The sequence below is a fragment of the Diabrotica undecimpunctata genome, chromosome 9, assembly GCF_040954645.1.
Source record: "Diabrotica undecimpunctata isolate CICGRU chromosome 9, icDiaUnde3, whole genome shotgun sequence".
NCBI classification, from domain to species: domain Eukaryota; kingdom Metazoa; phylum Arthropoda; class Insecta; order Coleoptera; family Chrysomelidae; genus Diabrotica; species Diabrotica undecimpunctata.
In genome coordinates, this window is record NC_092811.1 from 70,011,051 (window position 1) to 70,035,343 (window position 24,293).

A 24,293-nucleotide genomic window follows, 5' to 3' on the forward strand; every position below is an offset into this window, starting at 1 on the left:
GGCAGTACCTTCGATCTGGTTCGAGTGGTAATAAATAATTAAAATGTGTTACCTTACGTTGGCGATCACAATTCTCGGATTACACTTAAAAACACTTACGAATTGAAAAACTTTATTTTGCACTATGATACAAACATTCTGTGGTGAAAATGAGCAAGTTATTTTTAATAACAAATATATATATATATATATATATATATATATATTTATATGACTGATGTTGACTCTAATAAGGTTGAGAAGGGAAAAATACGTACTAGTATACGGTTGAGAAGTACGTGATAATCTCGCAATTCTGTACCAAGCATATAAGCGACATCCATCGCGCACTCTCGGGCACAACTCGACCCAAAACCAAAAGTAGTTGTTTGTTCTAAAAAAAGGGTGCTCGTCATTTGGACCATAATTTTAGGTTGCGCTACGCAACATAGTCCCCCCCCCCAACTGCCCGTGCTATAGGCCATTTGAGAGGAGGCGAGTTTTCGTCCTTAAGCAAGACGAGATCACCAGGCTTTATGCCTATCTGAGGAGTAAACCATTTAGGTCTATTTTGAAGCCTATTAAGATAATCGCGGGTCCAAACGTTCCACATATGCTGCTGAATTCTTGTGCATTTATTCCACAGACAATTTATTTTCTTGAATATCAGAGAGATCTGATTCAGGATAAGACATTAAGTTAGATCCAATAAGGAAGTGTCCGGGAGTAAGAAAGGAAAATTCGGACGGGTCATCTGAGAGCGCGCAGATAGGGCGTGAATTGAGCACTGCTTCAATCTGCGAAAGTACAGTGGATGATAGTTCTTCGAAAGTAAAATTGGAGTTACCCATTATTTTTACGAGATGATATTTGAAGCTCTTTATGGCAGCTTCCCAAATACCACCGTGGTGTGGTGAGCGTGGAGGGATGAACTTCCATTGAATTTGACATAAAGTAGCGAAAGAGCGAATAGATTCAGAGGTATCACCTTTGAGAAGCAAATCATAAAGTTCTTTCAATTGATTTTTCGCACCTAGAAAGTTTGTGCCATTATCGCTGAAAATGATACTCGGATTACCCCTTCGGGCGATAAACCTTTTCAAAGTCAATAAGAACGCTTCAGTAGAAAGACTGGAAATTAATTTCACATGCACGGCGCGAGTAGCTAAACATACAAACTCTGCCATATAGGCTTTAGTAAGTGGAGCTCTCTTGAGTTTAGAGGTCTTGATTGGAAATGGACCACCAAAATCAACTCCAACGTTTATAAATGGACGTGCAATTTGAACTCTTTCCCTCGAGAGATTAGCCATGATTTGGGAAGCGACTTGTGCGTTAAAACGGTAACAAGTGAGACAATTTTGTATTATACGTTTGATTTGTCGAAGACCATCAAGAGGCCAGAATTTTAATCTAACATTGGACAGTGTAGGGCCAGTGTAGAAGTCTTCAATATGTGATTTTGAGGGTAGCAGTAGAGGAAATTTCTGATCATAAGGAACATCTGAAAGGAGAAGACGACTGCCTACTCGTATCATTTGAGACGAATCTAGAAAGGGATTCAATTTACGAATAGACTTATCGTTAAGCAGACGATTATCCATTAAAAAATAGATTTCCGAACTGAAGAAATAAGACTGGGTCAATTTGATAATCATTAACTCAGAACTAGTTCATGTGGAGTGAGAGGACCTGTACGACTATGAGACTTAGCTCTTACATTGTGAATAAAACGAAGGCAGTAAACAAAAGCTCTCTGAAATCGAGTGAAACATGAAAATTTGCAGAGGGCATCATACACTTGTGAATCTGGTTTTCTGATCAAATGAGTAACCCTTTTGAGTTCAGGCAGTTTATCAACATTAATACTCGAAGGACCATTAGATACAAAGAGGTTGAAATCAAAGTGTGGATCTGACAAAAATTGAGGACCATTAAACCAAAAATCACAATCAAGCAACTGCAAGGGTGTAGCACCACGAGATAATATATCCGCAATATTGTCTTTCGATCGTACATGTCTCCATGTATGGTTGGAGGTGAGTTCTTGAATTGGAGATACTCTATTGGCTACAAAGGTAGACCAACGAGAAGGGTGTGAATTGATCCATGCGAGGACGATTTCGGAATCTGTCCATAAATTGACAGAATTTATCTGAGATTGGGATGGAATCAAGACAGAAAGAATCTTCGTAACAAGATTAGAGAGTAATAATACTCTAAAAAGTTCTAATCAAGGAAGAGTTTACAGGACTAACACGACTCTTTGAGGAGATTAGATTGCAAGAGATACAGCCATTCATGTGATGTTCTTAAATATCCGCAAGCACCATACGCGCTAAGACTTGCATCCGAAAACCCATGTATTTGAGTACTTGTTACATTGTTAGAATTTTGCAGCAACCTAGGAATCTTGAGATTGGAGACGTGAAGAAGTGTTTGTAAAAATAGATTCCATTCTGTAAGCAAATTTGGACTGAGATGGTCCTTCGACCTTTCTAACCAAATTTTTCTCATAATTAATTTGGCAGATACCACTACAGGGTTAATCAATCCGATAGGGTCATAAATGGAAGCGATTAAAGAGAGAACTTCTCTTTTTGTGTAGGTATCCTTAACGGTAACCTTTGGCACAAGAACTGAAAAATGATCAGAGTGAGAATTCCAACATAGGCCGAGAATTTTGTTCGTGTGATTTTCAGGATTGATTACATAACTAGCTTCATTAGAGATATGAGAAATACCTGCGAGAAATTCAGGTGAGTTTGCACACCATTTATGAAGCGAGGTTTAAACATTCGGTTAATTGACGATGAATTTCGAAGAGTGTTTCGAAATCGTTACAGACATACAGTACATCATCGATATAACAGCAATTTAAAAGAGCATCACTAGCCAAGGGAAATTTGTCGGCATTTTTTGAGCTAATTCCTTAAGACATCTAGTGCTGAGAAACCCGGAGTTATTTAATCCATAAGAAGACATTTCAAATCCTCTTGAGATGAATCACGCCATAAGATGTTCAACAGAAAAACCTGTTCGGGGTTTACTCGAATTTGTCTGTACATATGACATAGATCTGCTACAATACAGTATTTAAATAATCTAAAATTTATCAAAATATCGAATAATTCGCGTTGTACCGTATAACCAGGAAGCATTATGTCATTAAGACTTAGATTTGAGGTAGTTTTCATACTGTCATCAAAGACAACACGCAACTTATTTGTTACGCTATCCTTTAAAACGCAATGGTGAGGAATAAAGTATTTTAAATCATAGTGAATATTTCGAGTGGAGAGAGGCACATATCTGCAATGTCCAAGTGCAATATATTCATGAATAAATTGTTTATACTGTGCGTATAATTGATCTGACATGATCAGTTTCTTTTCGAGGTTTAGGAATCTCTTCTTTGCAAGGAAAAACGATTCGCCCAATTTTTTATATTCGTTGGGAGATTTGAAAGGGAGATCTACTTGGAATCTACCAGATGATATAATTTTAAGTGACGATTTCAAAATGTCTTCGGCCTGTTGCTCCGAAGGAGTTAGGATTTTTGGAGTAAAAGTAGAAGACGAGATTTGTTCTATTTCCCAAAACGACCGTACGAGTGAATCGGTATTTTGAGCTTGAACGAACAAGGATACTGCATTTCGAGGTTAAGTATTTTCTTGAATGTTAAGTGTGGAATATGAGTCAAATGACTTAGAGGATTGAGGTACATTTCCACCTACAAGATATCCGAGATAAGTATTTGTTAAGGTAGGAAAATTAGGGCCTGATTTTATTAACCCGTAAGTAAGTAAGTCGAAATAAACATCTGCTCCAAGCAGCATTTGAACTTCGGCAGGAGTACAAAATTCTGGATCAGCTAGGTGAATGTTTGGTGGAATTTTGAGAGCATTAAAATTCAATGTAATTTGAGGGTGCTTACAAGTGATGGTTGGGAGAATCGCACAAGAGAGTGTAAAATGTTTTGTGGGATTGACATTTGAGAAAATATTTAAATCCGCCATTTTATTCGACGTCGAACAGATTTCGGATATCCCAGAAATTTGAAGACTTTTTGTATAAGGAATACATTTCAAGCGACTTGCTAATTCCTCAGTGATAAACGAAAGCTGACTAGCTGAGTCTGTAAGGCAGCGAATCTTAACGGGATTATTATGAGAATCATAAATTGTAACACATGCTGTTTGGAGTAGAACCTCCTTTTTGCATGAGAGTGTAGAGAGAGATGATGCTCGGTAGACATCATTAGACTGAGATTGATTTGCTATTCGTGGGATTGCAGGAGAACTTGAAGTTTCGCTTTGAGTATTGGGATCACGAGATACATTAGAGTGAGTACGAAAATTTGGAGTATCATGCATATTGTGAGACTGGCGAGTATTTTGAGAATTATGATTTCCTTGTGAGTCTTGAGAGTGACGAGTGTTTTGGAAGTGAGTGTTTCTAGTGGGTAGACTGCGAGAATCTTGATTTGTTCTTGAAATGTAACGAGAACTATTTGAGTTATGAGTAGAAGCGTTAGAGAAGTGGAGCAATGTGTGATGTCTCCTGTTACATTTAGCGCAATTTGACGCAGAGGTACATGAGCTTGCTGAATGACCACTAGCCAAGCAGTTGAGACACGCTTTCTTTGCCTTGACTGCTTGAAAACGCTCATCTTCAGACATATTTAAGAATTCCTGGCAAGTGTATATTTTATGAGAGTTATTTTGACATAAGAAACATTTAACATACTGATTATTACTACTATACTGCAAATTATTGCTAACTGTGTTAAAAGAAGTAAAACGAGAAGGTTGTTTTTGTTTCGGAGTATGAGAGTACTCAGGAACAACTTTACTTTACTTAATCAGTAGACCCATTTGTACCTTTCGGTGTTGGGCCGTTTAAAATACAATTCATTAGATTACACTATTTGACAGTCTTCAGAGGTGTCCTAGCTCTTAACGAACTTTCTCCATTCCTTCCTATTGGATGCCATCTGTGTTGCTTCCTGCCAAGTCTTACCCTTACTCTGTAGTATCTGCGAGATGTCACTGTTCCATTCTTTAATGGGTCTTCCTCTTCTGTTCTTCCCTATTGGTTTGGCGTCCCACACTCTTTTAACTTGTCTATTATTGTCCATCCGGGTTAGATTTTCGAACCATGCCAATTTTTTCTCTTTGATTGACTCGAGTATCGGTTTGATTTTGAGTCTTTCTCTTATTTCTTCGTTTCTGATTCTATCAGTTCTTTTTACTCCTATCGTTCTTCTGAGGTATTTCATCTCTGCTGCCTGAATTCTGCTCTGATGTCTTTTGTTTAATATCCAATTTTCTGCTCCATATGTCACTGTAGGTCTATATATTGTTTTGTATATTGTCATCTTGGTCTTTGTTGATATTTCTTTGTTATTAAGGAATCCTCTATTTAGTGCTTGGAATAGTTTTCCTGTGTTTTCCATTCTGTTGTTAAGATCATCCTCGATGTCTCCTTTGTTGTTGATTACTGTTCCTAAGTATTTGTATGAATTTGTCTGTATTATTTTTTGTTCGTCTATCATTACTTCTATTTGATCTTCCGTCCCTTGTTTCCTTGATATTTTCATTATTTGAGTCTTCTCTTTGTTTACGTTTAAGTTGTATTTGCTTGCTTCTAGGTTCCATTTCTCTAAGTTGTATTTCAGTTTTTCTGCAGTTTCCGCAATTAATACTATGTCGTCTGCAAATATACACATCTCAGCATTTATCATTTGCATTCTGTTCCAACCGATGCAGTATTTCTTGAATGTTTTCTTACATTCTTTCACTATCTCATCTATTACATTTATGAATAGTACTGGGCTGAGACTTCCCCCTTGTCTAACTCCTTGGGTTGTTTCAAATGGTTCTGACTGTATATTTAACATTCTTACTGTATTTGTTGTTTTCATGTATATACTCTTTGTTGCTTCTATCAGTTCTTCACTTACTTGTTTCTTCTTTAGGCTTTCCCATATATCTTTTCTTTTGACTGAGTCGAATGCTTTTTCCATGTCTACAAAGCTCAGATGTATTTCTTTATTTTTCTTTAAGGCTTTTTCTATTACTTGTTGCATGGTGAATATATGGTCTTGTGTGTTGTGTCCTTTCCTGAATCCACTTTGTACATCCTCTAATTTATGTTCTATTTCTTTTCTAATTTTCCTTTCTATTATGGTTTCGTATATTTTTGCTGCTACACATAGTAGTGATATACCTCTATAGGTCCTACAGTCTCTTGTGTTTCCTTTCTTGTATATAGGTATAATTAATGCATTTGTCCATTCTCTGGGTATTACTTTTCTCTTCCATATTAGGTTATATATGTATAACAATTTTTCTTTTGCTTTTACTCCTATATATTTCATCATTTCTGGTGCTACTTCATCGCTTCCTGGTGCTTTTCCAATCTTTATCTTTCTTATTGCTTCTTCCAGTTCTTCTTTTTCTATAGTTTCTGTATTTTCCGTGTTTCTCATGGATACTCTCCTGTTGTGGCTTTCCTTCTCCATTGTATTCGCTTGATTTCCATTCAGTATCAGCTGAAAATGTTCCCTCCATCTTTCCATTATTGTCTTATCGTCGTTTAATATTGTTCCTTCCTTGTTCATTATTTGTTTCAGTTTCGTTTCTTTGTTGCTTCTTAGGTTTTTCAGTGTTCTGTAAAATAATTTTACGTTTTCTGTGCTGTTTTCTTCCATTTTTTCCCCGAATTTTTCCCAACTTTTCTTTTTCTCTTTCTTAACTATCTCTTTAACTTTTGTTCTTTGTCTCTTATAATTTTCATATTTTTGTTGTGTTTTGTCTTGGATGTATTCTTTCCATAATTTCTTCTTTTCTTTTATTTCTCTTTTCACTTCATCGTTCCACCAAGATGTTCGTTTTCCTCTGTTGTTATTTCTTGTGGTTCCACATATTGATTTAGTTGTTTTTATCATCGCATTTTTAAATTTTCCCCATTCTTCTTCTATTGTTTCTGTTATTTCATGTTCATTATCCATCTCTTTCTCTAGTCCTTCTGAGTATCTTATTCTCGTTGTTTCTTCCCTTAGTTTATAAATTTTTATTATTTCTTTGTGTTTTCTGTTTATGTTCTCATTTCTTTTTATTTCTTTTCTTTTGCTTTTGAATGTGGTTTCTAGTAGATAGTGGTCACTACCAATTTCATAACTTCTTTTTACCCTTACGTCTCTTATCCAGTTCTTCTCTGTTTTTTGCACTATAGTATAGTCTATAATTGATTGTTCGTCTCTTGATTTGACTTCTCTTGTGATCTTGTGTATCCTTTTATGTTGGAAGTGTGTGTTCATAATCACCAGGTTATTGTCTAGACAGAATTCGAGTAGTAATTTTCCATTTTTGTTTAGTTTGTCCTCCCCATAAGGTCCGATGACATTGTTCCATTTTTCTGTTTCTTTCCCCACTCTACTGTTCATGTCTCCTGTGATCACAATTTTCTCTGTACAATCATTTATCACTTCTTGTAATTTGTCCCAGAATTCATTCTTTTCGTTTTTTGTTGCGTCTTCATCTGGTCCATAACATATGATTAGGTTTGTATTGGTTTCCTCTGTATCCATATCTATGTCTACTCTTAGTATACGTTCGTTGTAATATATCCAATTTTTTATTTTGTTGATACTCTCCTTCTTTATCATGCACGCTACTCCTGCCTGAGCTCTCTTCGTTTCTTCCACTCCACTGTATATTAGTAACATTCCGTTTTCTAATATTATTGATCCTTTTCCTTTTTTCTTTGTCTCTGTTATAGCTACTATTTCAATGTTCTTATCTCTAATTTCTTCCCCCAGTTCTATTTCCTTCCCATTTATACCTCTCACATTCCATGATGCCATTTTCCAAATTGTTTTGTTCTTTTCTGTGTTTAAGTTGTACTTTAATTTGTTTTTACTCCCGTTTGTGTTATTATCTTTAGATCTGCTCATGTCCCTGTTCTGTGCCTGTTTTGTTTCTCGGTCCGTTATTGTGTTTTCTTCAGCTAGTTTTTTGAACTAGTTGGTTCTGTATTGTATGTTATTTTTTCTATCTGGCTTGTTTTTTGATTCCATTTCCACTTAATGCCTTCAATAATTATGAAACCATATCCAATTTTTGTCCTTTTTCCATTAGTCTTTTCATCTGCTGCTATCTTCCTAAGATTTCTTTGTATCTCTATCTCTTTTAATGTTAGGTCACATTCTATATATACTCTATGTTGCTTATAGTTTATTAGTTTACCCTTGGCTTTCAGTATTTTCATTTTATCTTCGAATTTTTTACATTCGATAACACACATTGTTTCATTTATCTTTTGTACCCTATTTATTTCTGATTTTACTCCCATTTTTGTTTCTATGAAGTTCTCCAGTTGCTCTGCTTCTATTGTGTCTATTGGTAAGCCTCTTATAATTAGGTTATTTTTCTTCTTTTCTTTCTGGCATGCTTCCAATGCTATTTCTATTTTTTCTATTTTTTGTTTCATCGCTGTCATTTCTTTCTTTAGATTTTCATTTTCTCTTATTATTTCTTTCATTTGCAATTTGTATTCACTATTTTCCTTCCTAATTTCTTTTAGTTCCTCAATCATATTACCCATTGTATTTTTTATCTCTTCCAGGTCGTTGTTTTTCTTTTTATTATCGCTTGCTATTTGTCTCATTAGTTCCATCATTTCGTTCTGGCTGCTGGTTTCATTCGTTGTTGGTTTCGACCTGTCTGGCGTTCGGCTCACTTTTCTGCTCCTGCTAAATATATCTATCTCCTCTTTGCTTTTTCTTTTACCATCTTCATCAACCTTACCATCCGCCATTTTTCTTCTTATTCAAGTAATTAAAGTATTTATAAATATAAATATTATAAATAACGGTTACGGATCTCGACAAGCGGCGCGCCTACCTCTACAGTTAAATCTTAGCAATTATTCTCGATCCTAATCAGTTTCGACTTCTACCACTTGTAAATACAAAATACAATAAATATCAAAACAGCAAATAAATTCAGCCTTTATAATTCTGTATAGTTTTACCGAAACCTGAATAACAGACCTATTGTTTTTGTTGATAATTATTATTGTTTATCGTTCTTAATCACCCGTCTAGCGTAAAAAGCTCAACTCGTTTCGACCACTCAGAAGTTTCACTTTTATCCGTAGGGCAATTAAAACTAACTATCAATTTAATACAGTTCAAAATCAGATAACTGATTATTTACTTACATAAAGGTCCCTTTCAAACACACTTTACACTAACTTGCATGCAGATTACACTCGAAACCACCCAAAATTGGAATTTAATTTCGGAGCGACACTACACACGTCCTACTAGTCTGACCGCCAATCAATCAATCCTCAGGAACAAGATTTTTGAGAATTTTGCATTTTCTTTCAATAAATTCAAGGAACTCCATTAAACTTGGGAGTTTGTTTATATTACGCTCGGTTTCAAATGATCTTTTAGTATTATAGTCCAATTTTTGAGTAAAGAGATTGATGAGAATTAAATCAGTGAGTTGATTCGAGATGTTGAGGTTTTCTAAGACGGCGAGGTGGCTTTTAATTTGAGTTAAGAAATCCCTTAGAGCATGTGCATTGGGTTTTGTAATGAGTGGAACATTCAATAAACTGTTTAAATGACTGTTTACTATTAAATATTTATTTTCAAATCTATCGCACAAATGTTGTATTGCAATTTCAAAATTGGAATCAATTATTTCTAGATTGTCAATCAACTTTAACGGTTCATTCCTTAACACTGATTTGAGATACATAAGTTTTTGAGCATTAGATAACTGTTTATCATTTGTTATTAATTTGGAAAAAAACTGGGCCATTCTGAGATTTCGCCCGAGAAAAAAGGTATTTTTAATTCTGGCAACTTTACATTTTGAATTGTGCTAACAGATGGTGTTACATTTGTTACAAGAGGTTGAGTTTGAACTGGTTTTGCAGATAATTGCGTGATTTTCTCGTGCAAATATGAATGTAAATTCTAATACTGTTCTTCAACTATGTCCCTATCTGAACAATATTTATCAAAATCTTCTAATTCAAGTTCCTTTTGTAGGTTGAGATACTCGCGATAAGTTTCATTTAATACATTTTTGCGTGCAATATATTGACCGCAATCTAAAACTACATTTTGGTTTTTTGAGACAAATGTTTGAATTCTAGTATTTCAAGCTTTAGTATCCCCTTTTAATTTTATAATCTTTGCAACATCAGTCATTTTGAACGTGAGAAAAAATAATACAAATTTTAAATATAACAAGAGATACTTAGTATCATGAACTAAATAATATTACCATAAAAATCTACTTATAAGCACTGCGAATCTAAAATCTAAAAATAAAATGACATGCGACGATGCAAAAAACAATTCGTAAAAGTTACAATAAATGACCAAACCGCACATTAAGTCCAACCGCGACCACACATAAACTCCTTATCCCTTGCAAGTGACGAAAACAATGTCAACGGCACAAAACTCAAACCAACCACTTCGATGTCGATATACCGGCCGCCCGGCCCCAATAGAACAACCTTGGATCCTGGAACCGTGAAAAATTCCAATGTGTGTATATGAGAAAATAAAAACTATGTCTTTTCTTTGCGAAGAAATGAGGAAACGAGTGATGTTTTTTACGAATAGTGTGAGAAAATCTTGAGATTACTGCGTGAAAATGCCTTTGCAGAAACGAGAGATGATCGCCCTAGTACTATAATCAATGAAAATCCAGCTTCCAGCTTTACATAAATGGGAACAGCTGCTGTATCCGGTTCGTTAGGAACATGTAGAACACCGGGGGATTTTATTTCTCCTCCTGAAATGTTGCTCCCTGCCTGTTGGGGCAGTACCTTCGATCTGGTTCGAGTGATAATAAATAATTAAAATGTGTTACCTTACGTTGGCGATCACAATTCTCGGATTACACTTAAAAACACTTACGAATTGAAAAACTTTATTTTGCACTATGATACAAACATTCTGTGGTGAAAATGAGCAAGTTATTTTTAATAACAAATATATATATATTTATATGACTGATGTTGACTCTAATAAGGTTGAGAAGGGAAAAATACGTACTAGTATACGGTTGAGAAGTACGTGATAATCTCGCAATTCTGTACCAAGCATATAAGCGACATCCATCGCGCACTCTCGGGCACAACTCGACCCAAAACCAAAAGTAGTTGTTTGTTCTAAAAAAAGGGTGCTCGTCATTTGGACCATAATTTTAGGTTGCGCTACGCAACACTGGCCTAAAATGAGATCTTCTGTTGTAAACTATGTTCATAAATGTAAAGTTTGTGCTTCTTGCAAGCCTAGTAGCTTACCTCCAGCTGGTCTTGTGGGACAATATCGTGATATTAATTTTCCTTTTCAGTTTTTATCTGCTGATTTACTTGATCCATATCCTAGATCTAAAAATGGGAATCGTTATCTTTTAGTTGTTGTTGACTGGTTTACAAAGTTCATGTTTGTACATGCTTTGGCTAATGCCACTTCTAAAGCTCTTATCAAATTTATTGAAAATCAAGTTTTTCTTATTTTTGGTGTACCACAGATCTTTGCAGTTGATAATGGTAATGAAAAACAATTTGTTTCTAAAGATTTTAAAACTTTGATGGAAAAGTACAAGGTATACAAAATTTGGTACAATGCTAAATACTTTCCTCAAATTAATCCTACTGAACGAGTTAATAAGACGATTATTACTTCAATTAGGTCTTTTATTCAGGATAATTATAAAGATTGGGACAAGGAGATTTTTAAAATAGTTCAAGCGATTCGTCTAGCTAAACATGAAATGACACAAATTCCTCCTTCCTTTTTGACGTTTGCTAGAAATGTTCCTGTTTATGGTTCATTCTTTGGTGCTATTAAAGAAACATCTAATAATCTTGTTAATATTAACAATAAATTGTTTGATCCCAAGCCTTTAGAGAATATTTCTCCTATCTTTAATGAAGTTCAGAAGAGAATACGTCACTCTTACTCTCACTTAATACCAACACTAAACGTTACAATTTACGTAGACGTTTATTGGAACAAAACACATAGGTAAACAATAATATGTCGTATGTAACATAATTTTTTATTGCAATATAAAAAACGTATAAGTACAAAAGAAAGAAAAATGAAATGCAATTAAGAACAACACAAATAAAATGAATACTAAATTATTACATAGTGTTAATAATAATATACATAATAATAATACATATAGTAAAAAATGTTAAAAAATATTGCTTTCGATCATAAAATCTCGGGTTCTTCATCTTGGGCATCAGGGTATAGGTCTGATGTATTGTCCGCATTAAGGTTCTCATAAAATCCCCTGTATGTTGGGTCTATGTAAGGAAGTAAATCCAAGAGATCCTTTTTTTTTCTTTGGTATCATTCGTGATTGCTGATATCTAAGAGGTGGCAAAAGTTTTCCAACCTTCCCTTGTTTCTAGAAAGAAACAGTTTTAAACTCTTCATTGCCGAGCGTTTATTTATAAAAAAGAATTCCAGAATTATCTTTGCGGTAAGTTAGCCATCTAACCTGACCCCAATGCATCACGCCATTATCGTTATCTTTTTTTTCTGTTAATTAACGATGATTTTAGTAACACAGAAAAATTATAAAAGTGGTTTTTTTCTAACTCTATAACATGAAATTTATTTTTTTTTCAGTGTCACGCATTAATTGCACCCAGTCATGAGGGTGTTCAATTGGTACATTGAATTTTTTTTTTTTTTCTCTATGAGAGCATGAGAGCTATCGCACTCCATATGAGTAAGGCCGGAAATAAGAAATTTGTGACTTATCTCTTGTAGGGTACTAGAATTATGAAGAGCTACCCAGCACATAACCGTAATATGTCTATTCTTGTTTTGGCCAGGGCATGAATCGGAGTACATTGTTATAGATGTTACCGTTGGCTTAAGAATATTGGTAAAATAGTGGTACAAACATGATCCAATTTCGTTTGCTTAACTTCCTGCAATGGCTTCGTGTCACACATAACAATAAGTTTGGTTTTTGTTGCAATCCAAAATTTATTAAATTAAAGGTCCATAGTGTCCTTTTATAAAAAGAAATTGAATTTTTTAATAATGGGGTTGCAAGACATTGTTGCAAGTCAAATGTTACTGTTTTCTTTGATGCATCATTTTGCGAAATTTCTTTGTCGTTCCGTTTTTGGTCATAAGCATAGTCAGCATCGGATTGATGTAATGATCAGACGAAAATGTGGCCTTCGCCATTTGCATAATACATTGCGTTCGTTTAGACATCTTGACCGTATCGGTGCCGATAAGAAACTAATGAACCGCTAACATTCTGAGAACGGACCTACAGTCGCCGTCGTCATCGTATCGAATTTAGTGGAAAAATACATAATCCGTTTTAGTGACAATTGGCACTTCGTCGTAAGCATTACGCCCTCTAGCGGCTATTGCAGTAACCGAGCTAAGAGCCATTATTTATTTAAAAAAAGAGGTTAGTCTTTGTATGTGGGTATATTTTATTTTATAGAAACCCTTAAAAGGGCAACATTACAAGCACGAACGTTTTCGGAACAACTGTTCCATCATCAGGTTAAAATACCTAAAATAAGTATAAACCATTTAAATACAGCAAACGTGGTTTAAAATTTTGACTAAGGTTAAAAAAAACAATAAAATGGTTATACTTACAGGTTACCATGCCTGAGCCACCAAAATATTTGGGTAAAAACCCTTTAAAATGAAATGTGTTACCAAAGATTGTACATGATGTTGATAATATTATATGATGTTTAATATTTTAATTAGATTTTACTTCAGGTAACATACACCCATGCTTAAGTGAGTTCCAGTGTCCGGAGAGTAAACCTCTTCAAACGGACTACGGCTGGCAACTGATTGATAAAATACCCATGAACGGTGTCAAAAACAAAATGTCAATGAATCATGAAACAGTGTTAGTTAAACATTATATTACTACAGCCAAAAGATTAAAAAACTTTGATGATGTTAAAATGATAACAGCAATCCAGGTGTTGGGATTTAAAAATTTTTCTATAATTATTTAATATTAGATATAAAAGATGTAAATTACTGGTGTTGTTGAAGGTCATGTTTAAGAGGATGACGTATGCATTAGGCAGCTTATGTTACTCTTTATCGTATGGAGTGTGGTCTAAAAGGTGTAATTTGTGAAGAATTAGCTGAAATATATGGAAATGTCCTTTTATGTTGCTTACATCTAGGACAAGGAAAAATAAATAGTATATATTTGTAGCTAATGTAAGACTTCGTATGCAGATGAAATTGTTTAATACTGCTTGTATCGTAAAAGTTTTTAATATAAGTGAGTCCGATAGATTGAGAAAAGGGATTGAAAATCTTCCGGCTGAAGGAATTAAAGTTATAATATATTTGATTAAATTTAAAAATTTTTGGAAAGACTGAGATCCTCAGAGACTTGGCAGGAATAAAAGTAAATGGAATGACTAAAGAATAAAGGAGAGTGGGTTAAAGGGAAATGAATGAGTTAATCAACAAAATTAGAGATGATAGAGGTCCTTCATGCTTAAAGCATCTAGCACCCTGAACAAAATATATTTTGGCTATATTAAATTTGATACATAAAAGCCTGAAATTTTATTTGTGAGTATGGTGTACTAAGTTGTTGACTAAGAGAGGGGGGAGCAATGGTTGATTAAGGGTTTAGGTAAAGTGGGAGAAAGTGAATTCTGATGAATTGCTGGATTGTGTTTAAATGTTTACTGAGTTTAGAACTAATGAGTGGATGGTAGATATATGAAAAGACAGAGAACTAGCAAAAGAAAAAAGAATGGACAGGAATATGATGTAAACGTGAAGATTGTAAAATAATGAAATAGTGAGGTATAAAAGATATGATGTTAACAATAGGGGGCTGAACAATTCTTTTGGAGGGGGTGTTGTGACAGTAGTGTAGAGAGAATGGTTGTTTTAAAAAGCAACAATTGTTGAGAAGGATTAAGGTGTTGACGTTTATAGAGGAAGGTCAGATAAAGAAGATGGGGTAAATTTGAGAAGTGTGGGTTATGAGAAGAGTTGTCGGTGTAAGGGTTGAAAGTCACGGTTGAAAGATACATGGCGATTAACGCAGTTGGGGCTTCTTTGCTTTTCCTTGACTATTTCCAAGTCTTCATATAGATCTAATTTTAGAAAATTTTTTTGGGGTATATTATGTAACAAAGAGACGTCTTCTGGTATGTTGAGGGTATGTTTATGTTGTGCAAGATGTTGTGAGAAGGTGGAAGTGTTCTCTTTTTTAGTGTGTTCTAGGGAACGGGAAGTTAGTGATCTACAGGTTCTACCTATATATGTAGCATCACAATCAGAGCACTGTAATTTGTAAACACCACTACGATCCATGTAGTTGATGCAATCTTTTGAATTGGTTAAACATTGTCCTAGATTGTTCAGGACTTTAAAAGAAATGTGGGTATTCTCAACAGATCTTTTTAGGATATATCTGATATCTCCAGAAAGACGTTCTTGAAGGTAAGGTAAGGAAGCATAATGAGGTTTAATGGTCAAGTCTCTGGGGAACGCAGCCTCTCTCAATAGTTTGAGTTGTTTCTTATTAATAAGTTTGTTAATGAGGTTGGGGTCATACCCATTGTTGGATGCTATTTGTTTTAGAATATTGAGTTCTGTTTGGTAGTTAGATTGTGATAGTGGGATTGTTTCTAGGCGGTGAATATAACTATGGAAGGCTGCATATTTATGTGACATTGGGTGGTTGGAAGATAAAGGTATGATATGGTCGGTTTGTGTAGGTTTCCTATAGATACTGAAATCGAAATGGTCGTTTAATCTGGTAATAGTAAGGTCGAGGAAATTAATTGATTGAGACGACTCTAGTTCCATGGTGAACTTTATGTTTGGGTGGATTTGATTTATTTTGGAGAGTAATAGATCAGCTGAATTCGAGTTACCTGATATGAAGACTAAACAGTCATCAACATATCGAAACCAATGGAGAATTTCAGGATTTTTCATAATGTGTGTGGATTCTAAGTGATCCATAAAAATATCAGCTAGGAGAGGGGAAAGGCAACTACCCATGGCTAAGCCATCAGGTTGTCTGTAAAATTTACTATTGAAAACAAAAAAGTCTTGAGCTAGACAAGTTTGTAATAATTGAATAATTGAGTTAGTGGTAGACATAGTGATAGAATTTGCTCGTAGAAGAGAGTGGACCAGATTAATAGTTTCTTGTTTGGGGACTGAAGTAAACAAATTGCTGACATCAAATGAAAGCATTGTGATGTTGGGATGAAGATTTATTTGTTGGAGATTGTTGACTAGATGAATTGTATTTTTGACTGAAAAGCGAGGGGTGAAGTTCGTCATATTGTTAATGAGATTCAATATGAATTTTGACAGGATAGAAACTGGAGTGTTTATAAAACTAACAACAGGACGAATGGGAATTCCCTCTTTGTGTATCTTAGGTAAACCGTACAATCTGGGTGTTAATGGGTTGCTAGGTATTTTATAATATGGAGCATCGTGTTCTGACAGAAATTCTGTGAAAAGTTTATTGGTAGCTTTGATTTTATTAATGAACTTTTTTGTTGGATCTTCGGGGAGTGGAGTGAAATTGTTATCTGAAAGAAATGTAGTGACCTTGTCGTTATATAACTTCTGATCAAGAATGACTAGACAATTGCCTTTGTCTGCTTTACTAATGATTAAATTATGGGATTTAATTTTGTTTTGAATAGACTTGAGGATATGGAGTTGGTCTTTCTGTTTTTTGTATGAAAATTGTGGAAAAGGAACATTGAATGAGTAATTTTGAGAAGTAGAAGGTAGGTTGATGGATGATGAGTTGTAGGATGTGTTAGATGTAGTGTTGGTAGTAGAGATATTGAAGGAAGTAGAAGTTGATGGAAAATTTTTGTTTTTGAATTTAAAGATGGTTTTGTAGCAGGAGTTTCTAATTGAAGTTTTTTGGTTTAAAGGGACTGAGAGATTCTGTATGATAACATCTAGCTCAATGGAGAGACTCTGAAGGTCCTTTTCAGAAACCTTCCTCGGAATTGAGTATTTGAGACCTAGATTCAATAAGTCGAGTTCATTTTTATCAAAAGTTACGGAGGATAGATTTTTGAGCCTAGGGTGAAATTGAAAATTAGAAAATTTAGTTTTGTTCTTGTTACTGTTATTATTTTGTGAATTAGATGCATTATTAATGAGTTTATTGAGTTTAGATGTAAGTTTACTGAATTTAATAGAGGTTACACTGTCCATTTTGTCCTGAACATCATTCAGGAGGTTACTTAAGTTATCAAAACCTATGGATTCAAGTAAAAAGTCATATGTTACCTTAAGTTTACAGTTTAAAAAGTTAAGTTTTCCATAATGGTTGCAAATCTCCTTCTTTAAGATTTTTAGTTGAAAGGTGTTCCTTAAGGTGGTTGGAACATTTCCTGGTGTTTTAATTCTACAAAAGGTTGGGAAAACTTTGTAGTTGATACATTGTGAGATGAACCATATATCCAACTTGAGAGTACATCTTTTAGTGGCTAAGCGCATGTATTGAAGAGCCAAGTTGACCATACCGTCAATTAACAAAATCCACAAGGAAAATAATTCCTGTAGCTGGCTGTATACCACGTATAACAAAAGAGGTTAGTCTTTGTATGTGGGTATATTTTATTTTATAAAAACCCTTAAAAGGGCAACATTACAAGCACGAACGTTTTCGGAACAACTGTTCCATCATCAGGTTAAAATACCTAAAATAAGTATAAACCATTTAATTACAGCAAACGTGGTTTAAAATTTTGACTAAGGTTAAAAAAAACAATAAAATGGTTATACTTACAGGTTACCATGCCTGAGCCACCAAAATATTTGGGTAAAAACCCTTTAAAATGAAATGTGTTACCAAAGATTGTACATGATGTTGATAATATTATATGATGTTTAATATTTTTTAATTAGATTTTACTTCAGGTAACTTACACCCATGCTTAAGTGAGTTTCAGTGTCCGGAGAGTAAACCTCTTCAAACGGACTACGGCTGGCAACTGATTGATAAAATACCCATGAACGGTGTCAAAAACAAAATGTCAATGAACCATGAAACAGTGTTAGTTAAACATTATATATATAATGTTTAACTAACCATATATTTCAGCTAATTCTTCACAAATTACACCTTTTAGACCACACTCCATACGTTAAAGAGTAACATAAGCTGCCTAATGCATACGTCATCCTCTTAAACATGACCTTCAACAACACCAGTAATTTACATCTTTTATATCCAATATTAAATAATTATAGAAAAATTTTTAAATCCCAACACCTGGATTGCTGTTATCATTTTAACATCATCAAAGTTTTTTAATCTTTTGGCTGTAGTAATATAATGTTTAACTAACACTGTTTCATGGTTCATTGACATTTTGTTTTTGACACCGTTCATGGGTATTTTATCAATCAGTTGCCAGCCGTAGTCCGTTTGAAGAGGTTTACTCTCCGGACACTGGAACTCACTTAAGCATGGGTGTATGTTACCTGAAGTAAAATCTAATTAAAATATTAAACATCATATAATATTATCAACATCATGTACAATCTTTGGTAACACATTTCATTTTAAAGGGTTTTTACCCAAATATTTTGGTGGCTCAGGCATGGTAACCTGTAAGTATAACCATTTTATTGTTTTTTTTTAACCTTAGTCAAAATTTTAAACCACGTTTGCTGTAATTAAATGGTTTATACTTATTTTAGGTATTTTAACCTGATGATGGAACAGTTGTTCCGAAAACGTTCGTGCTTGTAATGTTGCCCTTTTAAGGGTTTTTATAAAATAAAATATACCCGCATACAAAGACTAACCTCTTTTGTTATACGTGGTATACAGCCAGCTACAGGAATTATTTTCCTTGTGGATTTTATTATTTATTTACTTTCACGTTGAAGGCATATTGTGTTTTGGTGTCATTGGAGATTTTGTTTGTTTAATTGATAGTGTATGTACTGTATTTTAATTTTTGTTGTTTCGCGTTGAATCTAAATTGTGTTTTCGTGTTTTTCGAGTTTTTTAGTACTTTATTTTAGCTCTAAAAATGAATTACTGTTGTTGTGTTCCCGGTTGTAATTCTTGGGTTAAAAGGAACCCAGAATTAAGTTTTCATCTCTTCCCAAAACCCAAAGAAAACAAATGTTATTATTGAAACCAAATTGGGCAGTAAGGAGCTTGTCGACAGAAGGAAAGTTTGGATTCAAAGGCTCAAAATTGGGAAGAAAGTTTCAGACTATATGAGAGTCTGTTCTTTGCACTTTAAAGCAACCGATTTTCTTCAAAAAGGTATGTTTTCTAAAATTAATATGATTGGCCAGTAATTTTTTTTCTGATTTTAGAAAGAGTAAAACCCAGGACTTTAAAGTGTCAATCAGTACCTAATCAGAAGCTTCCATTGGAGGTACACAATGCAGAGCCAGGACCATCCTCTAGAGATATAAGGATAGCTGCTAAACAAAGAATGACCACAACTGTTGCTCCAAGTTTAATTGCTTGTGAAGATTGTGAGGATAAAGATGATCAAGAGGTAGCAGAAATTGGTTTAAGAAATACTGTCCAGAATAGCACTCTTTCATCAAAAGATGCAGCTGTGCAAGTGAACACTCCAAAAGTGCTTACATTCTATGAAATCGTAGATAATGACATTAAATTAAAAAACTTTACTGGTGTACATAACTTCTCTATGTTTAATTGTATAGTAAATATGATTGAAAATTATATTAAGGACAAACGAGTTCATAGGTTAAACATTCGACAGCGGATAATGTTAGTTCTTACAAAGTTTAAGTTAAATTTGATTTATGCCACTTTGGGTTCTTTGTTTGGTATTTCAGCTGACTTAACAAAAACTTATATTTTTGAATTAATACCTATCTTGAGCCACAATTTACGGCCTTTGGTGTTTTTTCCCACCAAAGAAGAAATTCTTATTAACATGCCAGTTTGTTTTGCTGATTTTCAAAATGTTAGGCTAATTTTAGACTGTACTGAAATTTATGTACAGACTCCAAAGTGTCTGTGTTGCCGAATACGATTTTATTCTCAATATAAATCCCATTTAACAATTAAGTTTAGGACTGGTGTTTCACCTGGTGGGTTAATAACATACGTTAGTAAAGCATATGGAGGAAGAACATCAGAGAAAGTGATATTTGAAGAGAGCAATGTGATAACTTTATTAGATTCTGGCCGAGATGTAGTTATGCTAGATAAAGGTTTTCTTATCGATGATAGTTGTAGGTTATATAATATACAATTAATTAGACCTCCCTTTTTAAAAACAAAATCCCAATTAACTACTGAGGAAGCTATCTTAAATGCCAAAATTGCATCAGCTAGAGTTCACATTGAACGAGTTAACGAAAGATTAAAAATTTTTAAAGTTCTTAGTGGAAAGTTAAGTTTTGCCTATGTTGCATTAGTTAATGATATATTTACGATCATATGAGGCGCTCAGGGCTAAAATGAATCAAGTCAGAAGGTCAAGGTCAATCAAATGAATACAATACACTAAGCATCTAACATTTTATTATGTTATCAAAAATTGGTTCATCATAACCTGGTTCTTCGTCCGTTTTCTGGGAAGTTTGTGACCTGGTAAAACTTTCTGTTCGAAGATTTTTAAATTGGGTGTGGGTATTTGAGGGTAGAAATGGTAAAAGACTAAGCATGTCCTTTTTCTTTGCCTCAGTGACCACTCTCTCAGTTGAGTATAACGGGTCTTGCTTTTCAATAAATTGAGAAATTTTCGTAGACATGTTTACTTTCAAGAAGTCGAAATCTTAAAGTATTTTTAAACTGCAGTATCCAGTGTCTCTCCCGCTCATACCTTATCCATCTCATCTCTAACCACTTTATAGGATCACCATCCTCCTTTTTTTTCTGTTGACTATTATGTTTTCAAGTTTTTTGGTAGATAAAATTTCTGGTGTTGTTATTTTGATGACCAAGAAAGGCTTCTTAATCTTTGCAGTCTTGGCTACATGCATCTAATCTTCAGGTGTAAATATCTGAATACACTTTCGGGATGCTGATTCTATCACTCCAAAATCTTGGTCATTAGGTAAAAACGAATGACCAGAAACCAAAAATTTATGATCGATTGTTTCAATGCTTAACTGAGGATCAAGGAGCAAGTTCATTAAGGTAGAAGCAACTTTAATATTTCTGTTTTGACCAGTGCAAGGGTCAGAGTAGAGAATAACATGTTTGTGGTTTTTAGCCTCTTGTCTAATGTGTTTAGCCAGCATAGATGCTACTTCTTGAGATCCCCTCCCTCCTTCTGTTTCGTCCCAGAAATGCATGTACGCATTATTATTATTAAAAGAATGGATTCCAAAATTGTAAACGTACATATTTCTTTTATAGTATGCTAGGGAAGTAGTCAATTTGGGATATGGGAGAGCCTTTTGTAGATCAAATGTTGCAACATAGCATGTGTCTGATGAAGCAGCTTTGTCATTTTTAAGAGATTCCCTAGCTTGCAAAGTTTAGCCAAGTGCAATTTCTTTTCAAATTCAAATTTACCACGTCGTTCTGGGTCATTTTTCTCACCTAATATTTTCAATTGAAGTTCGTCACATCGATTACATGTATCCTTTGCAGGAACTTTAAAATGTAAGTTAAACTTGGTAGAAAAAATATGATAGTAAAACTTTTGTTTTAAAGGTTGCTTTCCTTCATTTTCGCATTTTTCAACGTATAGATCATACAGTTTTCTAATATTTAAATCCGGATGTAGATACTTTCTTTCTGGATTTTTTTGCCTACTATAGTGGCTTTGATAAGCTGGAAAAGAGTTTATATGTGCCACTATTTCAGAATCATTTTATTAATTGGAGCATTTTTACCTCGTCAATCAATGACGGCATGAACTTGAGGCTTTGATATGCACCTGTAAACTCTGACTAAGTTGAAAAGTTTCAAGAAAAAACTTCTTGCACACCGTTTGAAAATTAGCACCATCTCTTAAAATGTAGGAGTAGGATACATGTTTTTCAATACCACTTCCATCTCTTATTCGCTTAATTTTAACGGCGCGAGTCACGACCGAACTTCTTATATTCGTTTTCTTTCTTCCTTTGTGAATTTTTCAATACATTTTTTTTACAGTGACATGGTGTGTTTATAAAGCACTTTTGTGACACTTCCTTACCTTTGGCTGATTGGTAGGAGAGGCCACTGTTTCTTAAATGCCGCCTTTTACTTTTCTTCCAGTTGTGTATATTTTTTTTTCTTTTCCGTCCCTTTCCTTCATTATTTGCCTTTACATTTATTGGCTCACTTGGCCCAGGAAGTTGCGAAGAAGCTGCGACTAGTGTCACCTGGCTTGGACCGGAGTTATGTAAAAAGAAAGTAAATAAATGACTGAAAACATTTATTTTTTATTTTACATTTTTGATATCAAAAATTATTAGGTTTTCCTAGACTATAAATTTTAAAACGATTGCAAAAACAAATCCTAGTAATGATAATTTTGCTGAATTGTTTGTAAAACACGAATTAGAACTTTCGACTTATTTACAACATAAGCAAATCGTTTTACAAGAGGTATGTTATAGTAATTATATTTTATATTATTACTACTACTACTAAGGATTTTCACAGTTTTCACTGTCTTCCTTCACTCAACCGTTTTCTCCAATTTTCCCTGTCATTCCAGTCTTCATCTCGCAGGGTTCTTTTCTCCATAGCCTCGTCGATTTCATCTCTGAATGACCTTCGGGGTCTTCCTCTCTTTCTTCTTCCAATCGGGCTCCATTCTGTGATTTTGTTTATCCAGCGTCCTCTGTCCGCCCTTCTGACGTGGCCGTACCAGGATAGTCTCTTCTCCTCTATATAGTCTTTTATATTTTATATTATTCTATCATAATTTACCTTCATTGTTTTCAAGTTATAACAACTACAAATACATAAAATAAAAACCACGTGTAACGGTTTTGGACTTGATTCACTTTAGCACAGAAATTTTATAAAACTTTGGCAGAACCCAAGGAGACTGCTGCCATCTGTTAGGAAATAGCAATATTAGGGACTTGGTTCACTGTGGTCCCGAAAAGATACACTATTAACAAATATTAATACGCATCAAGCGGACTTTTCGTAAATTTTGGACTTGATCCACTTTGGTTCTGAACGCCTCATATGTGCAATAACAAATATATCAGCTCCAATTTTATCTGATGGAAAATTTTTGAAGACATAACGTATATTCATTTTATAATTCTCTTCCACTTCTGATGGCCTTCTTCTTGACAGAGTGCATTATAAGATGCATGTATTTCAAAAGTTCATTTTTCCATCATATTTGATTTTAAATTTGTTTATTTGGCAATGCCCGCTTCAGTGCACGTTTCTTGAGTTAATATCTATTCTTCAAAAGCATCTTTTAAATTTTGTGGTTACTAGTTTTTATGAATTTCGTTTAAATGCAAATAATTTTTTTAAATCACATTTCGGGTACAGTATGACTTCATGTGTGGTTGAACCAAGGCAATTACATGAAATTAGGTATGACCAAACAGCTTACTGTCCTGAATATTCAATTAAAGGAAGATTGGTGGGAAGAAAGGAATTGTAGTGGTGCACAAATATGTCTGGCAAATATAGAGTATAGAATAGAAATATGCTTTATTATCACTGAAAATTGTACAATTTGTCCGGACAAAGCTTACAAAAAGTCAAAAAAATAACAATAACAATTAAAATTTACTAAAATTACATAAATCGTCTTTATCCCAATATATATATATATATATATATATATATATATATATATATATATATATATATATATATATATATATGGTTTCAGTTGTTTTCCGGGTTTGACTCCACGTTAAATAGTTTATATATATATATATATATATATATATATATATATATATATATATATATATATATATATATATATATATATATATATAGTCAATATCAAAATATACAATCCATTACAAAAATTTAACTAAACTGCAAAGTGAATAATAACCTTGCGAACTAAAGTTGCTGCATGTGATACCCAAATATATATATATATATATATATATATATATATATATATATATATATATATATATATATATATATATATATATATGTACCCCGGAGGTAAAGGACACTATGTCCATTTTTATCGAAATTTAGATTATTGCACTTTTGAATATAACTTTTCTCTGGCTCTACAATAGGTAAACCATACTATGTCCAGAGACAATTTTACGGCAAGTTACCGAC

The 24,293-nt window shown here is 33.8% G+C and overlaps 2 protein-coding genes across 2 annotated transcripts; one reads left to right on the forward strand and one right to left on the reverse strand.

Annotated features, from left to right (window-relative positions):
- Positions 1–614: 614 nt before the first annotated feature.
- On the reverse strand, positions 615–1,517 carry LOC140451098 (uncharacterized). The gene has a single exon (XM_072544826.1). It carries the CDS (start codon positions 1,515–1,517, stop codon positions 615–617), a length of 903 nt encoding a protein of 300 aa, XP_072400927.1.
- A 17,780-nt stretch (positions 1,518–19,297) lies between these two features.
- Positions 19,298–20,508, forward strand: LOC140451099 (uncharacterized). The gene is made up of 2 exons (XM_072544827.1): positions 19,298–19,346; positions 19,400–20,508. Exons 1-2 carry the CDS (start codon positions 19,298–19,300, stop codon positions 20,506–20,508), a joined length of 1,158 nt encoding a protein of 385 aa, XP_072400928.1.
- Positions 20,509–24,293: the final 3,785 nt, after the last annotated feature.

What these genes read in the sequence shown, in the direction of transcription:
- LOC140451098 (XM_072544826.1), bottom strand. Translation starts at nt 1,517, where the DNA reads ATGATACGAGTAGGCAGTCGTCTTCTCCTTTCAGATGTTCCTTATGAT.
- LOC140451099 (XM_072544827.1), top strand. Translation starts at nt 19,298, where the DNA reads ATGAGAGTCTGTTCTTTGCACTTTAAAGCAACCGATTTTCTTCAAAAA. An exon ending in AACCGATTTTCTTCAAAAAG is followed by an intron (nt 19,347 to 19,399) that starts GTATGTTTTCTA and finishes TTCTGATTTTAG; the next exon opens with AAAGAGTAAAACCCAGGACT.